General features: G+C 48.5%; 1 protein-coding gene across 1 annotated transcript; it reads right to left on the bottom strand.

The window, feature by feature from the left end:
* Positions 1-10,311: 10,311 nt before the first annotated feature.
* LOC140213470 (uncharacterized) lies at positions 10,312-12,027 on the bottom strand. Its single transcript, XM_072284714.1, has 2 exons — positions 11,181-12,027; positions 10,312-10,490 (listed from the first exon to the last, which is right to left on the bottom strand). The coding sequence occupies exons 1-2, from the start codon at positions 12,025-12,027 to the stop codon at positions 10,312-10,314; spliced, it is 1,026 nt and encodes a 341-aa protein (XP_072140815.1).
* Between the last annotated feature and the right edge of the window lie 6,606 nt (positions 12,028-18,633).

The following is an 18,633-nucleotide window of genomic DNA, read 5'->3' on the forward strand; positions in this document are numbered from 1 at the left end:
CTTTCGCTCAGCGATCCTCGGGAAACTGCTAAGAGGTACTGGTTCTTTCGAGTTGTTCGTGCATGTGAATGAAGATTGGTGACGAAGAAAAGAGATAGCTTTAAACAAAATACCAAAGTGCTTCTCTTTTATCTTTCTTTCTTTAGGGGGGGGGGGGGGGCGAAACCAGTCTTTCAGAGCTGCAGAATTTCTTCGCGGTTCGTTACCTTAGAGAGAGAATGACAGTCTGCGGGAAAGCAAACATTGCTTGCGTTTGGTTTTGGGAGAGGCTTTTACCTCTGTATTACTTTTGCTTGAGAAAGAAACAAAAAGTGCCCTTCACACTTGAGTACGAACCCTCTTTAATGACAATCACCATTTGCCTTTCTTTTGATGAGGCGCAATAAATCGGTGATTTTACAAAATACCTAAAAGCAAACATATAATAAGACTTGTCGAGTGCTTAGTGAACGGGGACATGGGATAAGAACAATGATCACAATCTTCTCATCAAAGAATATTACTGCCTTTCTCTGGCGATAGGAATTCCGGAACAAATAAATAAAACTTCATGGAGATGCCAAGCATGGCGAAAATTGGTGCAAGCGAAGCTGTGATCCGCCTGCAAAACGTAACGGGGCATCACTACAAGATTCCCGCAGTGGATTTTGGGGACGAACGCGTCGCGTAACCTGCCCGTAGCGGTATGGAACCGTGATGTAGTAGCTTGCATAACCAAGACAAGTTTTATTTAGGGGTGATATCGAATGTAATAGCATCACTCTGCGTGATGCTATTACATTCGCGAGATTCTGTGTGGTGCGGCACCAGACGCATCCCAGTTAATGGCAGTGTGTGGTCCTGGCACTACGGTAGTGTGCGCTCAGGTAGGGGCTCCGCCACTACCTACGCGACGGCAGCCGCACGAAGGGAACCGCGTGTAACATTGGCACGGCGTATCCTCGCCGCGGCAAAACGTACAGAATACGACGACACTGCAGATTCTGCCATCCGGGAGGCGCACAGGCCAACACTACCTGGCGATGCTGTAGAGAAGTGAACTCTCCCACACATGACTGAACTCTTCATATTTATTCGTGGACGTTCTCGTGACTAGAAAAGCGACAGCTTCCACACGGCGAATTATATGAAGACGAACACACCAAAATGTGCAGTGGCTAGAAAAAAAAAAGGAGAAACCTTCGTTATAGCAACACGGTTACTGTGTAGTTGTAGCGACATTACCATTGTCGTCCATCTTCATCATGCGTCCTAACTACCGCCGCGTACCACGGTAGCGGGGTTCGTGAGCCACGGCCAAGTAGAACACGCTCTCGCATCTCGGCCGGGTTAGACGCCCCAGCCGCCGTTCTGTCCATTGTTCTGTTGGGAGCCCTATTGATGAAAAAGAGAGGTTTCCGTGAAGCGTCCCTACATCCGGTCACACCGAATAAAAATGTTAAGAAAACGGTAGGCTATATACGTCAGCCGCCGTCCCGTCGCCCTTGCCTAGTCAGTCTTCGAACAGAGCCGTTTGGCTGACAGGAGGACTACTGAAAACTAGTTCACATACATATTTATGTTTCACAGCTATAGCAGTTAGAGGCTCACTCCATTGGTTGTTTCGCCGTCGCTGGTACTCCAAAATTACTTTCGAGAAAATTGCAACGCAAGAAAAGTTCCCATTGTGGCACGAGCTTACAAACTTACGGTCAACATATCGGCATTCCAGGACTCATCTGCCCCGCCAATCTGCCTGCGCTACAGCCGTGCAAAATACTGATCCTCGAGAGCGCAGTCACGCTAGCACATGCCATGATTGGCGAGCTCCCGTTCAACATCTGCATACTGGATATGGCAGGTGCCCGTCACTTGTTCTTGCTCTGGCGCGTCACATTCCCAGTTGTGGAGGCGGCTCCATATAAGGCTTTCGTTTTTTTGGCTTCTACATCTGATGACAACGATTGAGCGCGTCTACTTCATCTTCAGTACTCTGCTTCGAGCGCCTGCCTTTTCGTCATGTTAAGTGGATGACGCTGTTGTCGTCTCGTTTTCTAGTGTCATCTCCTTTTAACGATCTTTCGCGATGCCTAACAATGGCGTCCAGGGAATAAAAATTTGAGAAAAGTTGAATCAGTAGAAACAAGTGAATAAGTCCCGTGAAGTAAGGGTAGGAAGAAAAGCTGACTTGTTACGCTTCCCTACCGGGATAATCTTCACAGCAGTATCTACATATTTTATCCTTTCTATCTGTAACAGCTGACAATCTATTTCACAATTACAAGTTACCTTTCTCATTTAAAGTTATTTTCTCGAAAAAAAGTCCTAATGCCAGGCATTTCACCGCCTGATTACTGAGCGATCGCCCAGATGGTGTTGCGCCATTTCCCTAAGGAACAGGAAGAGCGATGCGCTGCTTCTACAAACGAATAAGAGACACTTCTTTTACTTCTCGAAACCACATTCCTTAATCGACCCTGCGAATGTTAACTCCAACAAAATACCAGGAAACATTCTGAGGCTGATGGCATTTACATTTCGCCAGCTATCAGTTGTAGATTAACTAACGCATAAAGTAAGGCTTGTTTGTGTTAATCCCATTTCTGTGACAGTTACTAAAGCGAAAAAGACAAACGGAAAAAAAGGTTGGAAGAAGGCAGAGCGCTAGTAACTATAGCGCTCTACCCTATCGCAAGCATTTTTCCGTTTGTCTTGTTCGCGCTAGTAACTATGTCACAGCCACTGTTTTAGCCTATTATTAGTTCAACAACAAATGATTACATAGAGATAGCAAGCAGACGAGGGTTTCAAAGTCAGCGACTGCCAACGGGATCCTCTCTTAGAAAACATAAACAAACTGGTATACAAAACGTGGTCTTAAACCACAATGATTTTAAAAGAAGGTACAGGGTACACAAGTGAACGCGCAGAAGGCAATATATTGGGAAGTGGCACTTAGCGATGAAGTACATATATATATACACAATTATCCGTAGCCCACGTACTGTGTAAATCGAAATTATGCGAAAGCGTCTTGCAGGCTATGACACCGACCCAATGGAGGCGTGCCTCGACCGGCTCTTTGACTCTCTCGATGACATTGTGGAGCTCTGGAATGCTGAGAGTCGAAGAGAACGTCGGTGCGCCTATCTGCTAGATCGTTTGGAATACGTTTCCCCTTCCTATGCGTCCGCTAGTACCCCAGTACTGAGTATTCCTTCCCCGAGCTGCTCAAGTAAACCTCTGAGGAACGCAATGCCCGAATTTACGAATTTCTGAAAGAAGCTGCTGTGTCCTAAGAACTTCTTTGTGAGCGTCAAGAGCCGGTGGTCACGCAATGGGGTGCGAAACTTGCTTCTGAATCGCTCCTCGTGAGGAGGCAACCGCTGTCCAGTGTTCCGCAGCCAACAAGCCCTCATATTCTTACGCGGGGTATCTGAAACGGCGAAGGTATTACGCGAGAAGCCGGCGAGAGTTGGATGACGGAGCTGGAATCACGACAATGCTGTGACCACGCCGTCAACGCGAAAAATGAGCCTGTACTCAGCAGCTGAAGTGTTTAGGCAGCGCCAGCCCCACCGGAGTAGAAGGCTAGATAGAAAGAGAGAGAGAGAGAGAAAAGAACATTTATTCGGACCATCGAGGTGGTTGCTCTTGAGGTCGTGTGGGTGGTGTCCGTTGTCCTAACTCCATGTCCTTCTCTGGATTGAGTGTCGCGTATAACTGTCTGCGCGTGAAGCTTGATCTGTGACGGTGTTTTGTTTTCTTTTCCTTTTCTTTGCCCATCGTTTGTGTGAAAGATAAACATTTGTTTAGAGCTTCCTCTTTAGAGCTTCAAGTTAAGCCCTAAACTCGGCCAAAATGGTCTTTAAAAGGGGATTCGCTTTACTGTCTTACAGTATTTGGGTGGTTGTGTAATAAGCACACTTGCTGTTTTGGGTGTAGCAGTTTAAGGCACGACTTGCACCAAGCTTACCTGATTCCGTTATGGTTGGTTCTTTAACAGCGGAGCCCCAAGGGATGAGGCCCGATTCCGCCCCTTCTGTTCACGACCTTGCTGGTTTCGGTGTTCGAGGTCTGGGCAGTGACCTCCGTCGATCCACCTGCCCCGGCTGGTTGGACGAGTCGCGACCACTCGAGGGCAACCGGGTTCGAGAAAGGCTGCGATGCCCGCCTTTCGGGATATTCGGGAGACTCTCGAGTTCAGAGTCCTTGCCGTCTGTAGCGAACCAACGCGGTGGCGCCCTCTGGTGGCCACCTTTCGATGGACATCTTCAAAATGGTCTAAGAGATTTGAAGCGTCTGGGGCGCGCCCGATCCCCCCTTACATGGCCTTCGCCGTAAATCACAATCATGTCCGCCGTCTGGTCCCTGCATCCCGCACATGCTGCAAACTGGCAGTTCGGGCTGTGGACATACGCCTGTGCGATGTCCTATCGCGCAGTCTATAGATCCTACATAACTGCACCTCGTTTCTGCAGGGACGGCACCTCTTTTCCCCGTGGTAGTAATAAACACAGCTTGGGGCGATATCTCCGAAGAGGTGATCAGTGCACTCTGCTTGCCTCCTGACATTAGGGCGTCCACGATTTCCACCCCCTGGGTGCATACTCTCAGGTGAGCTTCGAGTGTCGCGCAGGGCGTATGCGGCTCGACGCCGTGAATGACTTCACGCGCCGTCCTCTCACCAGCCACCACGTACGCTTTGATGGGGTGAGGCTCACCATTAACATTCACCGAACTGATCGCCTGTTCCCTGCGCGCCGTCTCCTGGCCAGGCGTAGACACGACGGTAATGATGGACTCCTGCTCGGTGCGTAGGATGAAATCATAACTTCGTACTTTGTTTTGGCAAGCCTCCACAACGGCTCGCACCACTTCCTTGACTGTTCACATTTTTAAGGGGTAGACCCTGGCGCCGAAGGATAATTCCGATTCTCTAGTGGTCAAGGCCGGAGTCGTCGTCTGCTCGGACGACTGCGTTGTGCGTTAACATTAGCTTCCGCTTCTGGCGCCGTGCCTCCTGCATTCGCGTGCTTGCACTCTTTTGCTTAATTCCGCTGTTCGCGTAAAGACAGGACCCTCTTCCAACCTGCTTCTATTGTGGCATCGTCTATAGGAACACCCTCTCGCGCATTATCGCCATCTCTGTCCACCGTGCTATCCTCGTGACGGGGTCACGTGCGGGATATTGGAAAATCTTTTAGGTTCATACCTTCGTCTTTTCTAGGTAGTCTCGGGATGCATTGAGGCGACGTGGAAGGCCTCTCGGCGCTATAGCCTATCTTCAGGCCCGTCGCCGGTGCCAAGATCGCCGACGTCAGGCGCACACCCACCGGCGTCGCCACCGCTCCCCTACTCGTGGTTAGGGTAAGCTGGGCCACCACGTGGTGAAAGTGGAAAAATGGCCGTAAAATGCTGAGAAACGGTCAGGTTGATGCGAAACTGGTGGCGCCGTATTCCGAAGACATCCCGTATAAGATGGTTACCTGCTTTGTTATGTAGCTGGAGAAGGTCGCCCCGAAAGACATCAGCAAAGTGGACCCTGATGTGAGCGCGTCCTCACTGCTGGGCGACACCTACCAGCATTTTCCTTCGCCGTCAGAACACAACTCAACTCGACTCGCTTTCCCATTGCGCCGAGTGGGGCTGGGTACAAGGAACTCTTATAGATCGACCATGTGTGGAGGGTTGTGTCGTGTCATGCACTCTCCAATACGCACTGTAAGCATTAGAATAGACAGCAAAGCACACAGCGGAAATAAAAAGCCTGGTTCCATTCCTGACGTAAGCGATAAAGAGCTCCGTGAAGACAGCATCATAGCAAAAAACAACAGGCGTTATATGGCGATCGAAACAAGATGGCGGTCGAGCAGTCTGGCTTGAAGCTCAGCGAGGAGTTCGCGTCGTAAGCTTTCTGCCTATAAAAAGTAGCCATGTTTTGGTGTGACTTCAATGATGGCCATTCCGCCTGTTTAGGTTGGAGCAGGCAACGTGTTCAAATTTGGTACTCTAATATCCTTGCTTTTCTTTTATTATTGTTTCTTATGCCAGCTCGCTCGGCTTGAACCCAAACCGATGCGTTCTAGCACCTTTTACAATAATCTTGCTCGCAGCTGTCTTCGAAGCCATCAAATTATAGGGAATGCAATGATGACAATAATTCAAACACCCTCATTATCCTGCACGTTTGCCCGTTGTACTGTAGTTTACGGAAGCCATCTCGAACCGCGTCATTTCCGCCTTTTGTCTGCCCTCCAACGGTGGTCGTCGCACTAATTTTCAAACTTCAAAATTTGTAATCATATCGCGTTCTCTCGAGCAATCATGTATAGCAGCACCTTCACTGATTCAGCGCTGAACACTGCTTTTATCTTCAACTGAATGCCCCTTGTCAGTTCCACCACTCGGAAAGCGCATCTCTCGCTTCATTCATTTTCCTTATGGATCCGACATACAATGAGTGGTATTTTGTTCTGTCGTTTCTCCCTCTTCGATCTGGTCTAGCTTGCTATATTTATTATTGAGATAGCAATTATATGGACACTGCGAGCGGATTTCGGTTGTCGGCGTTGCCGTAGGCGTCGGCGTCTGCGCTAGCGTCGGCAAGGCGGCGCCATGCGGTTCCGTATAAAGTCGACAGGCGATAACACCGTCGCCGCGCGCCCCAAAGTGTATGTGCGAGTGCAAGGCTACCAGGGAAGCCGACGACCGCGGCTCAATCTCGCCCGCGCGAAAGGGACGAATGTGAAGGGGAAGCGCGCCGTCTTCCTTCGCGCGTGCGGCACCCAAAGTTGCGAGGCGCCGGGGGATGGGGAGCGGCGCTCTCTCCGGCTGCAAGTGAGCATGTGGAGGCTGTGCACGGTCGTATCTTAAGAGCAATCTGCGTTGCGGGCAGGGTCTAGGTACGTCGGCGGCTCATAGCTCTGTGCGTTCTGTGTGTCCTCGGCGCTCGCCTTGCGTCGAAGCGATAGACAGCACGAATGTCACTTCGCTCGCTACTGCTGCCGCGTTTCCTCACACCAGCACTTCGACAGTGACTGTCCGCGGTCACGGATTGTGATGTGTCACTGTTTGCTGTGCGCGCTGACACCATGCTAATTTAGTTAGCAAGCGAATGTTTACAAGTTGATACGGCCGATAAAAGTACTATTCTTATTTTGTATGGTAGTCTGCTAATTTGCTATCGCAATTGATGCTTAGCCTTTCGGACGAAACTGCGTCTTTCTAGCTCGCCGCGACGTGTTCAGGCGTTCATTTATCCCCTGTGTCACTTTCTGCAATATTCTTTTCCCGGCAACCACTCAAGCGTTGCATAGTGCCGTTGGTTCGGGATAATGCTCTTGGGCCTTCGCTGTTCCCGAATGCCATGATTGGTTGGAGTGGTCCTTTTGCCCTGCGTTGAGTCTTCTTAGTCGGTATTATCTCCCTCGGCCTCCCTAATGCACTCAATGCTCGGTTCTGCTCTTTTTGCTATTGTGCTGCAGTAGTGCGTGTGATCGCGCAAAAAATCGATGCAGAAAGATACATTCAAAACAGGGCAGCACAGTGCTGTATTCTTTTTCTCGATATGAACAATTGGGGTGCAACACAAATGTCAATACTGCTGCACCTTCTATATCCTTCTTTTCAAGCTAATGCCTTTTCTCTGAAAGTTCTGCTGTGCCTGTTGCACTTCGTGTGTTCTTTTATGAGCGCACCTATTGCTGCTAGCTCCTCTTCGCCTTTTTCTTTCTATTAGTTAGCCACGAAGTTCCTCGTACTCTTTTGTAAGCACGCTCTCTGAACAAAAATCGTATCGTCTTGCCATTACTGTCATATGCTCTTCGGCTCTTCGCGCATTTCTATTGTGGTTTTACTTCCACACTTTCCTTCATATGTAGGGCTCTTCGTTATCCGAACACTGACGTCAATACCTCACCCCCCCCCCCCCCCCCCCAAAGAAAAATGTGGCTTTGTGCTTTTGCACCGAATGACTTTTGTTTTTTAATAGAAAACGCCATTCGTAAATCTAGTTTACCCTAAGTTATCTAATGTACTGCCTATTTATGTTAGAACTGCGTCAGGCTAAAGAAAGGCCTTCGTTGATGTTACAGTCTTTTTTTGTTATGCGTATATCCGGGAAAACAGTAAAGATTCTCTAGAATCGACAGACTATAAACTAAAAATGTACAAGACAAATAAATTAAAACTATACCGAGCAAGGGTTCTTGCATTTCTGTAGGATAAAAAATATTATAGCAATATCGTACGTTCTAGAGAAAAGAAACACGAGCCACTGCATTTGTGGCTTAGCGATCGAGATGTGTGGTTCTAGAAAGACAAAATATCTTTGGACTCACGTACGACCTCTGCTAAGCATTCATATGGAATTCGACTTGGTTACGAAAACAATGAACAAATCAATCAAGTTACACACTCAAGTCATCACAAATGAATAGTTTAGTAGAAATTACATGCAAAACGGTAATGAAGTGAAATGAAACTTGTAATGAAATTAAACCTTGATTTACCATCTTTAGCCTCTCGTTGTAAAGGCCTTAGACTTTCACTTTTTCATAACATGTTTCATCATTCTTCACTTCGCGATGAACTTATCTCCCCTCCTCAATACATTTCATGAAGGTTAGATCAAAATAACAAAGTTGGAATTTTGTTATGCCAAACCAATGTCATGTCTCATTCATTCCTTCCGCGTACATCTGCCGAGTGGAACCACCTACCAGCCTCAACCGCTACTATTGTTGACCATCAGCACTTCATGGCAGTATTAGATAACATTGTATAAACAGGAGCATTGCATTCGTGTTTTTGTACTACCAATTGTATCACTGTTTTTCTATTACCGGAACACTATATTACTGCACTGCATGCACCGTATTTCATTTTATTGACCAGCACTCCAGGAACTCTCAGATAACATTGTATAACCGAGAACCATCTATTTCTGTACTATTAACCATTTTGCTGCACTGTACTTTTTTTTTCTGCATTTTATGTAACCACTCCCCTCTTTAATGCCTCTGGCCCTGAGGGTACACGAAATAAATAAATAAATAAATAAATAAATAAATAAAATCGTTAATGTATGAAAACGAGCATATGTGGTGCCCATCATGTCAATGTCAGCATTACATTCGCATTGACACGTTACGCACGCCCCGTCGGATGGTCATAGAGCGCGGGAAGTACTTCTGACCGGAGTGTTAAGATTGCCACTTTAATGCTCACGTTGGAAATTCTTGCTGCAACCTGAGCCACAAAGAGCTACGTAATGCTAAATTCCACATGCAGTCTATGTCATTCAGCGCCCGCAAGATCGCAGCTGCTGTGTTTGGTGCTGCGAGATTATTTCAAGTGTCGGCCAGTGAGTTGCATGTTTGATCGAGGAGCATTGCAGTTGCTGCAGTCAAGCGAAAAACCGAGAAAAGGTTCATACCCAAAGAAAGTCATTCTCGCTCACGGCTCATTGCAGCCATGTTTTCTACCTTTCGGAATATGGCAGTGTCCACATAATTTTAAATTTTCTTTTGCAGAAACATGCATATTTATCGCGTACACGTTACTTTGGCGCGATGAGCTGTTGCGGTTTTGTGACGCATAGTAACAGCCATGCGAAGTAGCCGCGACGAACTTTTTTTCACCAAGCGCGACAAAGGCACGAAGTCTGATTTTGTTGTTCGCCTTTACCACGCATAAATATTTTGTACACGCCCTTTCGAGAGTGGCAGTTTTCGCAGTTTTTGAGACGTCGTGTAACAGACAGACCAAGATGGGCCGGCTTGCAAAATCGGCTCGCATCAGCAAATCTGGAGTTCGCCCTGATCCGCAGAAGACATGCCATCGCTAACTTCCCACAGCCCGCCGATGAGCAGAAAATGCTGAGATTCCCTGGCTTGTGTGCCTATCACAGACGCTTCATCAGCAATGTTTCTCGCATCGCCGAGCATTTAGATTCGCTCACGAAATCAGACGTCGATTTCAAGTGGGAGGCGCCACAAGCCGAAGCCTTCCAAGAGCCTAAACAGCACCTACAGTCACCACCAGTGCTTGCCCACTTCAACGAAGGCGTGGACAGCAAAATGCACACCGACGCCAAGTAGCAAAGGCCTCGGCGCCGTCCTAATCTAAACGAAAGACGGGTGTGAAAGGGCCATTGCTTCCGCTAGTCGGTCGCTCTCGAAAGCGGAAGTCAATTATTCTATGACGGAAATGGAACGCTTTGCCATCATTTGAGCTGCCACGAAATTCCGCCCATAAATTTTTGGCAGGCGCTTTAAGGTGGTAAACTATCACCACGCATTGTGTTGGCTGGCATACTTAGACGACTCATCAGGACGCCTCGCACGATGGAGCCTGAGACTCTAGGAATTCGGACATAACCGTCATCAATAAATCCAGGCCGAAGCACTCTGATTCCGACTGCCTATCACGCGCGCCCATTGACCCGCCGCCGCAAGGCGACGGGGATGACAACGCCTTCCTTGGAGCAATAAGCGCGGAAGACTTCGCTGAAAAGCAACGAGCAGACCTAGAGCTAAAACAGGTTGTCGAGTATTTGGAAGGCAGGCAACCACAACCTTGTGCTTAGGGCATTTAGGCGAGGATTGTCTTCGTTTTCTCTGCAAAACGACGTTATCGTAAAGAGAAACTTCTCACCAGTCCGCACCAACTGTCTTTTTGTTGTCGTGTTTCCACGTCGAACGACACCGTCTTGAACATGAACGGGAATGAACCCCCCGCCTTTATTGCTCCGTAGTATATATACATATGTGTGCATGTCACACATGCGCAGGGCATCGCATCAAGGGCCGTGGCATGGCAAGAACTAAACACGATAACACAGCAACGATTATGCCACATCTCCCCTTTTCCAACAAAATAACCAACTAAATAATGATAAACACAGTCAAAAGAAACGTACTGCTTTACATTCAGAAATCCCGTTACGGTCTGGTTTTCTTACAGCTCTGCCGAATCGTGTAACGTATTCGCCTGGTACCTGCGGCGAAACATTACGTTGGAACGCTCTAGAGTCTTGGGTACGCCAGGAAATGATGCTGGAACAACGTTTACCTCTGCTCCTGTGTCAGTCTTCGCAGACACTGTGACCCCATTAATAGCGACCTGAACAAAACGAGCTCTTGCAATTGTGCCAGCTAAAGTCCCAACAAAATAGATGGCACACTCTGTTTGCTCACTCAATGTAGCTGTCCGGGGAACACTGCACAAATCTACCTCGGATGCGCTTGCTTCGGCGATCGTGAAGTTCTGCTTTTGTGGGCAGACCGCGGCGAAATGTCCCCGTCGTTGGCACCTGTAGCAGATTGCCCCCCTTGCAGGGCACGATGACGTTAAATGACGGGCCCTGCCGCAAGCCGCGCACTTTCGGACGTCTTCTTTGGCCCATTGGTCCCCTGGACGTCCCCGGCTTGCTCGTTGATGAATTCCGTCGACCTCTAGGCTGGCTGGTTGGTGGTATGGACTGCTGTGAAGTTCCTGTTGTTGCTGTACCGCTTCCTTCATTATTGCCTTTGTCAGTGCCGTTTTCAGAGTTAGTGCAGCGTCCATTTGTAGGGCCTCAGACAACTTTGTGTCACGTAGTCCAACCACGAAACGGTCGAGGATCATCCGTTCTTTCATCACGCCATAGTCACATTTATCTGCCAAAGTATGTAGGGCCGTTACATACTGGTCCATCAATTCGCCTGAAACTTGGTGGCGACGATGAAAACACGCACTTTCATACACCAAATTGCGCGTGGCAATGAAGTAGGCGTCGAAACGTTTTTTCACCACTTCATAGTCCTTTGACTGTTCTTCCGACAGCTCAAAGGTCTTGAATACGTTGCGTGCCTGCCGCCCCATGGTATACAGCAGCGTGCGTACCTGAGCCTCTTGAGTTCGCTCATTAAGGCCGGAAGCAAATCGATAATCATCGAATTCTTGCACCCACGCCGGCCACTCTGACGCATTGTCAAAGTTGAAGCTCGTTGGTGGCTGTACCGGAAAGAGCTGGCGCGAAATACCACTTTCCTCACGCGCCATGGCTCGAAGCTCTCGTTCCGTTATCGTGTCCGAGCCGAGGACGCCAACGATGAAGGTCGGCCGTACCTGTATCTTCTCACGTCGCCCGTGGTTCCACCCACATTGCGAAGGCCACTTCTGACACAATGTCGTGTTTCCGCGTCGAACGACACCGTCTTGAACATGAACGGGAATGAACCCCCCGCCTTTATTGCTCCGTAGTATATATACATATGTGTGCATGTCACGCATGCGCAGGGCATCGCATCAAGGGCCGTGGCATGGCAAGAACTAAACACGATAACACAGCAACGATTATGCCACACTTGAACACAGGGTCCAGAAGTGCTGCACACCCTACATGACGAACCGACCGCTGGGCACCCCGGATTATCACGGACGTGATCGAGGATAAAGGAAAGGTAATACTGGCCGCCCTGTGGGACGATGCCCTCCACGACGGGCCTCCCGAGGTCCTCCGAGCTGTGATACAACGGGCTCGAAACATCGCCGGAATCATCTTAGGGACCCTGGACTGAGGGTTCCTCCCACACTGCCCTCGCCATTCAAATATTATTAATAAAGATGTTTTACTCTCTCTCTGGCCGCGCCTGACCGCTGACGTTGACCGTTACGTCAAGACATGCAGAGACTGTCAGCGATGCAAGACACCACCGACAAGGCCAGCGGGTAACTACAGCCGCTTGAGCCTCCTTGCCGACCATTTCAGCAGATAGCGATGGATTTTGTGGGACGCTTTCCTAAGCGTACAACCGGAAATAAGTGGATCGTCGTGGCGATGGACTACCTTGCACGCTACGCCCAAACGAAAGCTCTGCCTAAAGGGAGCGCAGCCGAAGTGGCGAAATTCTTCGTCGAGAACATCCTGCGGCGACATGGTGCCCCAGAAGTCCTCATCACCGACAGAGGAACGGCCTTCACTGCAGAGCTCACTCAAGCCATGTTGCAATACAGCGACAATCCACAGGAGGACAACTGCCTACCACCTGCAGACGAATGGTCATACGGAGCGGCTGAACAAAACCCTCGCCGACATGTTTTCAATGTACCTCGACGTCGAGCGCAAGACGTGGGATACCGTACTGCCGTACGTATCTTACGCTTACAACACGGAGGTGCAGGAAATAACGCAGATCGCGCCCTTAATATTCAAGCTGGTTTACGGAAGAAACCCGGCGAAAACTTTCGATGCTGGGTTGCCGCACGTCATCGAGGAAGAGAATCTCGACGTCGCCACCTATCTCCAGCGCGCCGAAGCACCCCGACAGCTCGCCCGCCTGCGTATCAAGAACGAGCAGAGGAGCGACAGCAGGTACATTACAATCTTCGATGACGCTACGTGGCATACCAGCCCGGCGACCATGTTTGCTATGGACTCGGATACGCCGGCGAGGACTTAGCGAGAAATTGTTACGACGCTATTTCGGGTGCTACAAGATCAACCGACATATTGGAGCACTGGACTGTGAGGTCGTTCCAGACGGCATTTCGCAATCACCGTGGCGCCGCGCACGACCTGGAGTCGTCCACGTGGCGCGTCTTAAGCCTTTCTACTCGCGCCGACGAACATAGCGGCTTTATTCTTTGCTGTGTTGCGGTGTTTTCTTTATTATGCATGGGTTTCTTTTCACTGTCCTGTTTGCAGAATCGTGACGATGCTTTTTAAGAGGGATGCATTAACACGTGCACCTGTTTATCTTTTTCGGCTGACCGCTCTTCACCATCCAACAAATGTCATCGCTAAGCGCATGTATCGGAAGTTTCTCGAATGTTATCGACGATTCTATCCGCTGTCTGTTGTCGTCGGACCTTGTGTAGTCTGATTGTAGGCGCGACACGAATTGTGTAGTACTTTCTGGAAGACACGCGGGCACGAGCGATTATTGTGGAACATTCGATGACTGATGTGTCAAAGCCGACGCGCTTGACGCACTAAGATTTTCGACGAGGGCCGACTGTGGTCGCCGCTGTTGTTGTACTTTGAGTGTAGCCTGTTTTCCTAGGCGCAGGTTCGCCGAATAAAGGGTTAGCTTCGCCATTCACAGTTTTGCTGCATCGTTCTTGACCGTCACTACCACGTGACAATACTATGCCAATATGGTACATACCATATGGTACCATATCATGCGTGTCATGATAGGTCATGACACGCATAATATATAGTTCATGTGTCATGACCTATCATTTGTGTTCGTTATACATAGTTATCACACTGTGCCAATTGTGGTACATACCAAGTTAACGACACGACCATAAAAACACCGACACGTAGGTGGCTGTTTTATGACCTACATGACACGCACGTTCTGACATTCATGTCATGACCTATCATTTATGTTCGTCATACATTCTCGTTAAACTGTGTAAATTTTGGTACCTACAAAGTTAACCAAGCAAACATGAGAGCATCAAGAGGTAGGCGACTGATTAATTATCAGTCGCCTACAGGAATTATCATGACAAGTCATGATAATTGCTGTCATGACCGATGATTCGTGTTCGTCACACACTTTTGTTATACTCTGCCAATTTGGTACATACCAAGTTAACGAAACGACCATGCCAGCAGCGTGACTGAGGCGGCTAGACAGACAGACAGACGGGCGGACGGACAGACACAGACAGACGGACGGACGGACAGACAGACAGACAGACAGACAGACAGACAGACAGACGGACGGACGGACGGACGGACGGACGGACGGACGGACGGACGCACGGACGGACGGACGGACGGACAGACAGACAGACAGACAGACAGACAGACAGACAGACAGACAGACAGACAGACAGACAGACAGACAGACAGACGGACGGACGGACGGACGGACGGACGGACGGACGGACGGACGGACGGACGGACGGACGGACGGACAGACGGACAGACGGACAGACGGACAGACAGACAGACAGACAGACAGACAGACAGACAGACAGACAGACAGACAGACGGACAGACAGACAGACAGACAGACAGACAGACAGACAGACAGACAGACAGACAGACAGACAGACAGACAGACAGACAGACAGACAGACAGACAGACAGACAGACAGACAGACAGACAGACAGACAGACAGACAGACAGACAGACAGACAGACAGACAGACAGACAGACAGACAGACAGACAGACAGACAGACAGACAGACAGACAGACAGACAGACAGACAGACAGACAGACAGACAGACAGACAGACAGACAGACAGACAGACAGACAGACAGACAGACAGACAGACAGACAGACAGACAGACAGACAGACAGACAGACAGACAGACAGACAGACAGACAGACAGACAGACAGACAGACAGACAGACAGACAGACAGACAGACAGACAGACAGACAGACAGACAGACAGACAGACAGACAGACAGACAGACAGACAGACAGACAGACAGACAGACAGACAGACAGACAGACAGACAGACAGACAGACAGACAGACAGACAGACAGACAGACAGACAGACAGACAGACAGACAGACAGACAGACAGACAGACAGACGGACGGACGGACGGACGGACGGACGGACGGACGGACGGACGGACGGACGGACGGACGGACGGACGGACGGACGGACGGACGGACGGACGGACGGACGGACGGACGGACGGACGGACGGACGGACGGACGGACGGACGGACGGACAATGTCAAAGTGCCAAATGTTCGCCGAGAAATGCTTCGCAGTCAAAAGCAGGCAGTGAGCTTTTACTTTGTAAGATATATAGTAAGTTGCTGGAAGAAGGGCTTGACGTGTTCGCCTGAGCAGTCTCCCGTATGCACAGGTTGCGCAGTCGGCGTCTCCAAAGTACATGGCGAAACGTGCGTTCAGCTGGCGCTAATCAGTTGGCAAACGTTCTCAAGACGCCTTGTCAGCCACTGCGTCAATTGGCAGCGTAGAAGTTGCGTCGCGAATCCGAGACAAATTGAGCCTAACACGTGCTCCACAGCCGATGAGCTTACTTAACGCCCATGCACCGACGAGCACTTTTCAGAGGGCGCGCAATCATTGGATGCTTTGGTAACCTGAGCACGTCTTGCACCTTACGAAGGGCATTACGTAAAAACTGGCTCCACGCTGCCCGAAAGGTTCTGAAAAGCAGTGATTACTTCGCGCGCACACTTTTTCACGGCTTTTCAAAGGCTGAAAGAGCTTAGGCGAAGGTCGTAAAATACGCGAATACACTTCATGCAACTAAGCTGCCAGTTTATTCTAGCACTTACCGTCTCGCAATTAGACCGAAATTTAAGTAATATCCTTAAATTTAGATAAAATACTTCGCCTTCATTTTACGTTTTGTTTATTGAAACATGAGCAGTTTTCCGTTAGAAACGCGACTAAGGGACCACTTTTTTTGTGAAATAGGAACGGCAGTTTTTACATAATAGCCAACAAGCTGGTTCATTATTTTCTTTTGTCTGCAGCCATACTGCTCCCTGATATGAAAAGAGGATGTTTCGGGAACAATTTCCAGGCCTCATTGCTTCACTTGAAGTTTTAAGAAACAGCACACAGAGAGAAAATGCTTTTGAAGATAAGGGATTAGATATTTGCCAGTCTTTATAAAAAGAAAACAATTTTAGAAAGCAATGATGGGGACAAGATGAATGAAATTACTTTCCATCTGCTTTGCTTGTGTGTTCCGGGGCTCGAATCACAGCGATGTATAATATTCTGCTGGGATGTGAATACTTCTACGTTTATGGCACAATTCTGAGTGATATGGCTTAACTTCACCCGTGCTCATGATGACCCTCAGCGCCGGTTTTGGGTATCGTGGAGGACAGCATTCGTGTTTATTTCTTTATTTAGCCTCACATAACAGACAATTTTACTGAGTGTATCTAGTAAAGGTCGTAAATTAGCGAGGAAGACATTTATTTTACACACAAAAAGAACATTGGATACTGAATTTATTTCTCCCTTTTCATACGTAGTCAATCAACAATTGCAATGATGACTAGAAATTATTACTTGTGCTCATGATCCCATGATAGAAATCAAAGAAGTGTGCATCAAAATAAATATCAAATTTTCAAGTTCTTGTTTAAAGCCTGCTTACATGCGTGCTTATGATTGATGTTCTGATGTGTGCTATGCAATGGGCCAACCTCGATATCTCTTTTTGAAAAGCTCATTCCACAAAATAGCCAACTATTGCAACGATCGTTGGAAGGGTAGGATAACCGCTTTCCATAGTTTACTGCCTCTTCATACCATGACGCCAAAATGGCACTCCTTTCATTATATTGGTTACCACCTAAATGTGGGACCCTGACGTCCAGTGACATTTTGCTTTTCTCATTGAGATAGGCTTCCTTGTGGGGTACATGTGACAGTTTCCTCCTATTCTTGCTGCGATAGCAAATATAGGGAACTTCGAGGCAAACTTCCGCCATTGTCGTTGCCGTCGCCGTGATGTCCTGCATATAATCAAAGCGCTATAACGAGTATATCGCGCCTCACGGCGCCACTTGCTGGATGCGCGCGGGAAAACCTGAGGGGGTGAGCAGAGAAGGATGAAGGTTTGATTGGCACCGCCTTCCTGCTCGCCCAGTGTTGCTCACAAAAGCGGGAGAGGGGGTGAGGGCGGCGAGCGCTTGATTAAGGAGAGGAAGGGAGGCAGTTTAGCGCTGTAGCCCGGCTGCTGCTGCGCGTAGCACGGCCGAGTGAGGCCCCGTGCGATCTATATTGCAAGTAATCTGCGGTCGGTATAAAAGATACCAGAGGCAAGATGGCGTGTAGCTGCGTGTAAGCTGTGTTCGCGAACGCCTGGTGCTGTAGATCGCGTAATTTGAAGTTTCAAAGACCCGTTGAAGCTAAAGGCAGCACGAAGGGCTCGCTCACCGCACATAGCCACTCTTCGTCACACCAGCTTAGTGACAGCGAATATCCGAGGTCATCGTGTCAAATTTCCACATGTTTTCCTGTTCGTCCGTGACTGCATAATTAGTAAGAGAATGTTTACTGCAGTCTACAAAGCCAAGAAATACAGTTAACCGTACTTCGTACAGGTATCTAATGATTTGCTATCGCAGTTGATGCATCACTTTCCGCGTCAAATTGTGACGTTTTTGGCGAGACGATAATTTGGTAAATACTTTTCTTATTGGCTTTTCATATCCCCTGATATCTTACCTAGCAACAACTAACAATGAGCATTTCTTCAGCGGGTAATAATGAAGAGAAGATAAATTACCGAAGGCTTTTCGTAAAATTGCAGAGACACTTCACCGGCTTGCATATAATCAGTGATTGGTGGCGTCGTACGTTTTATTTCTTAATGCTGGGCCATTTTAGTTATAGCTTTGGGCATTTCAGTCATACATGACTAGAATGGTCAGCACCGAAGAAATGAAAAACAGGAAATAATAAATCAGCCGAGAATGCAGCAAGCCAACACTGAAGAGGCAAATAATTCTGCTGCCTCAAAAGGAAATTCGAATGGCAGAGAACTCCTTTTCTTTCTTTCATGCCAGCGGATAAAAGCATTGAGAGAAAGAATTCAGCACGTTCTCGTTTGTAGGATTGGCCTAGATGTGGCAGTTCCTGTTGTCCGTTTCGGGAACCTCAACCTTAGTATTTAATCTATAAATCACG

The sequence above is a fragment of the Dermacentor andersoni genome, chromosome 10 (assembly GCF_023375885.2).
Source record: "Dermacentor andersoni chromosome 10, qqDerAnde1_hic_scaffold, whole genome shotgun sequence".
Classification (NCBI taxonomy): domain Eukaryota; kingdom Metazoa; phylum Arthropoda; class Arachnida; order Ixodida; family Ixodidae; genus Dermacentor; species Dermacentor andersoni.

Bases quoted from the DNA above. Each gene is read 5' to 3' on its own strand.
- LOC140213470 (XM_072284714.1), bottom strand. From the start codon at position 12,027: ATGGCGCGTGAGGAAAGTGGTATTTCGCGCCAGCTCTTTCCGGTACAG. The intron at 10,491-11,180 runs GTGAGCAAACAG...GTTGCTTTTCAG, and splicing joins TCCCCGGACAGCTACATTGA to CGAAGTCTTCCGCGCTTATT.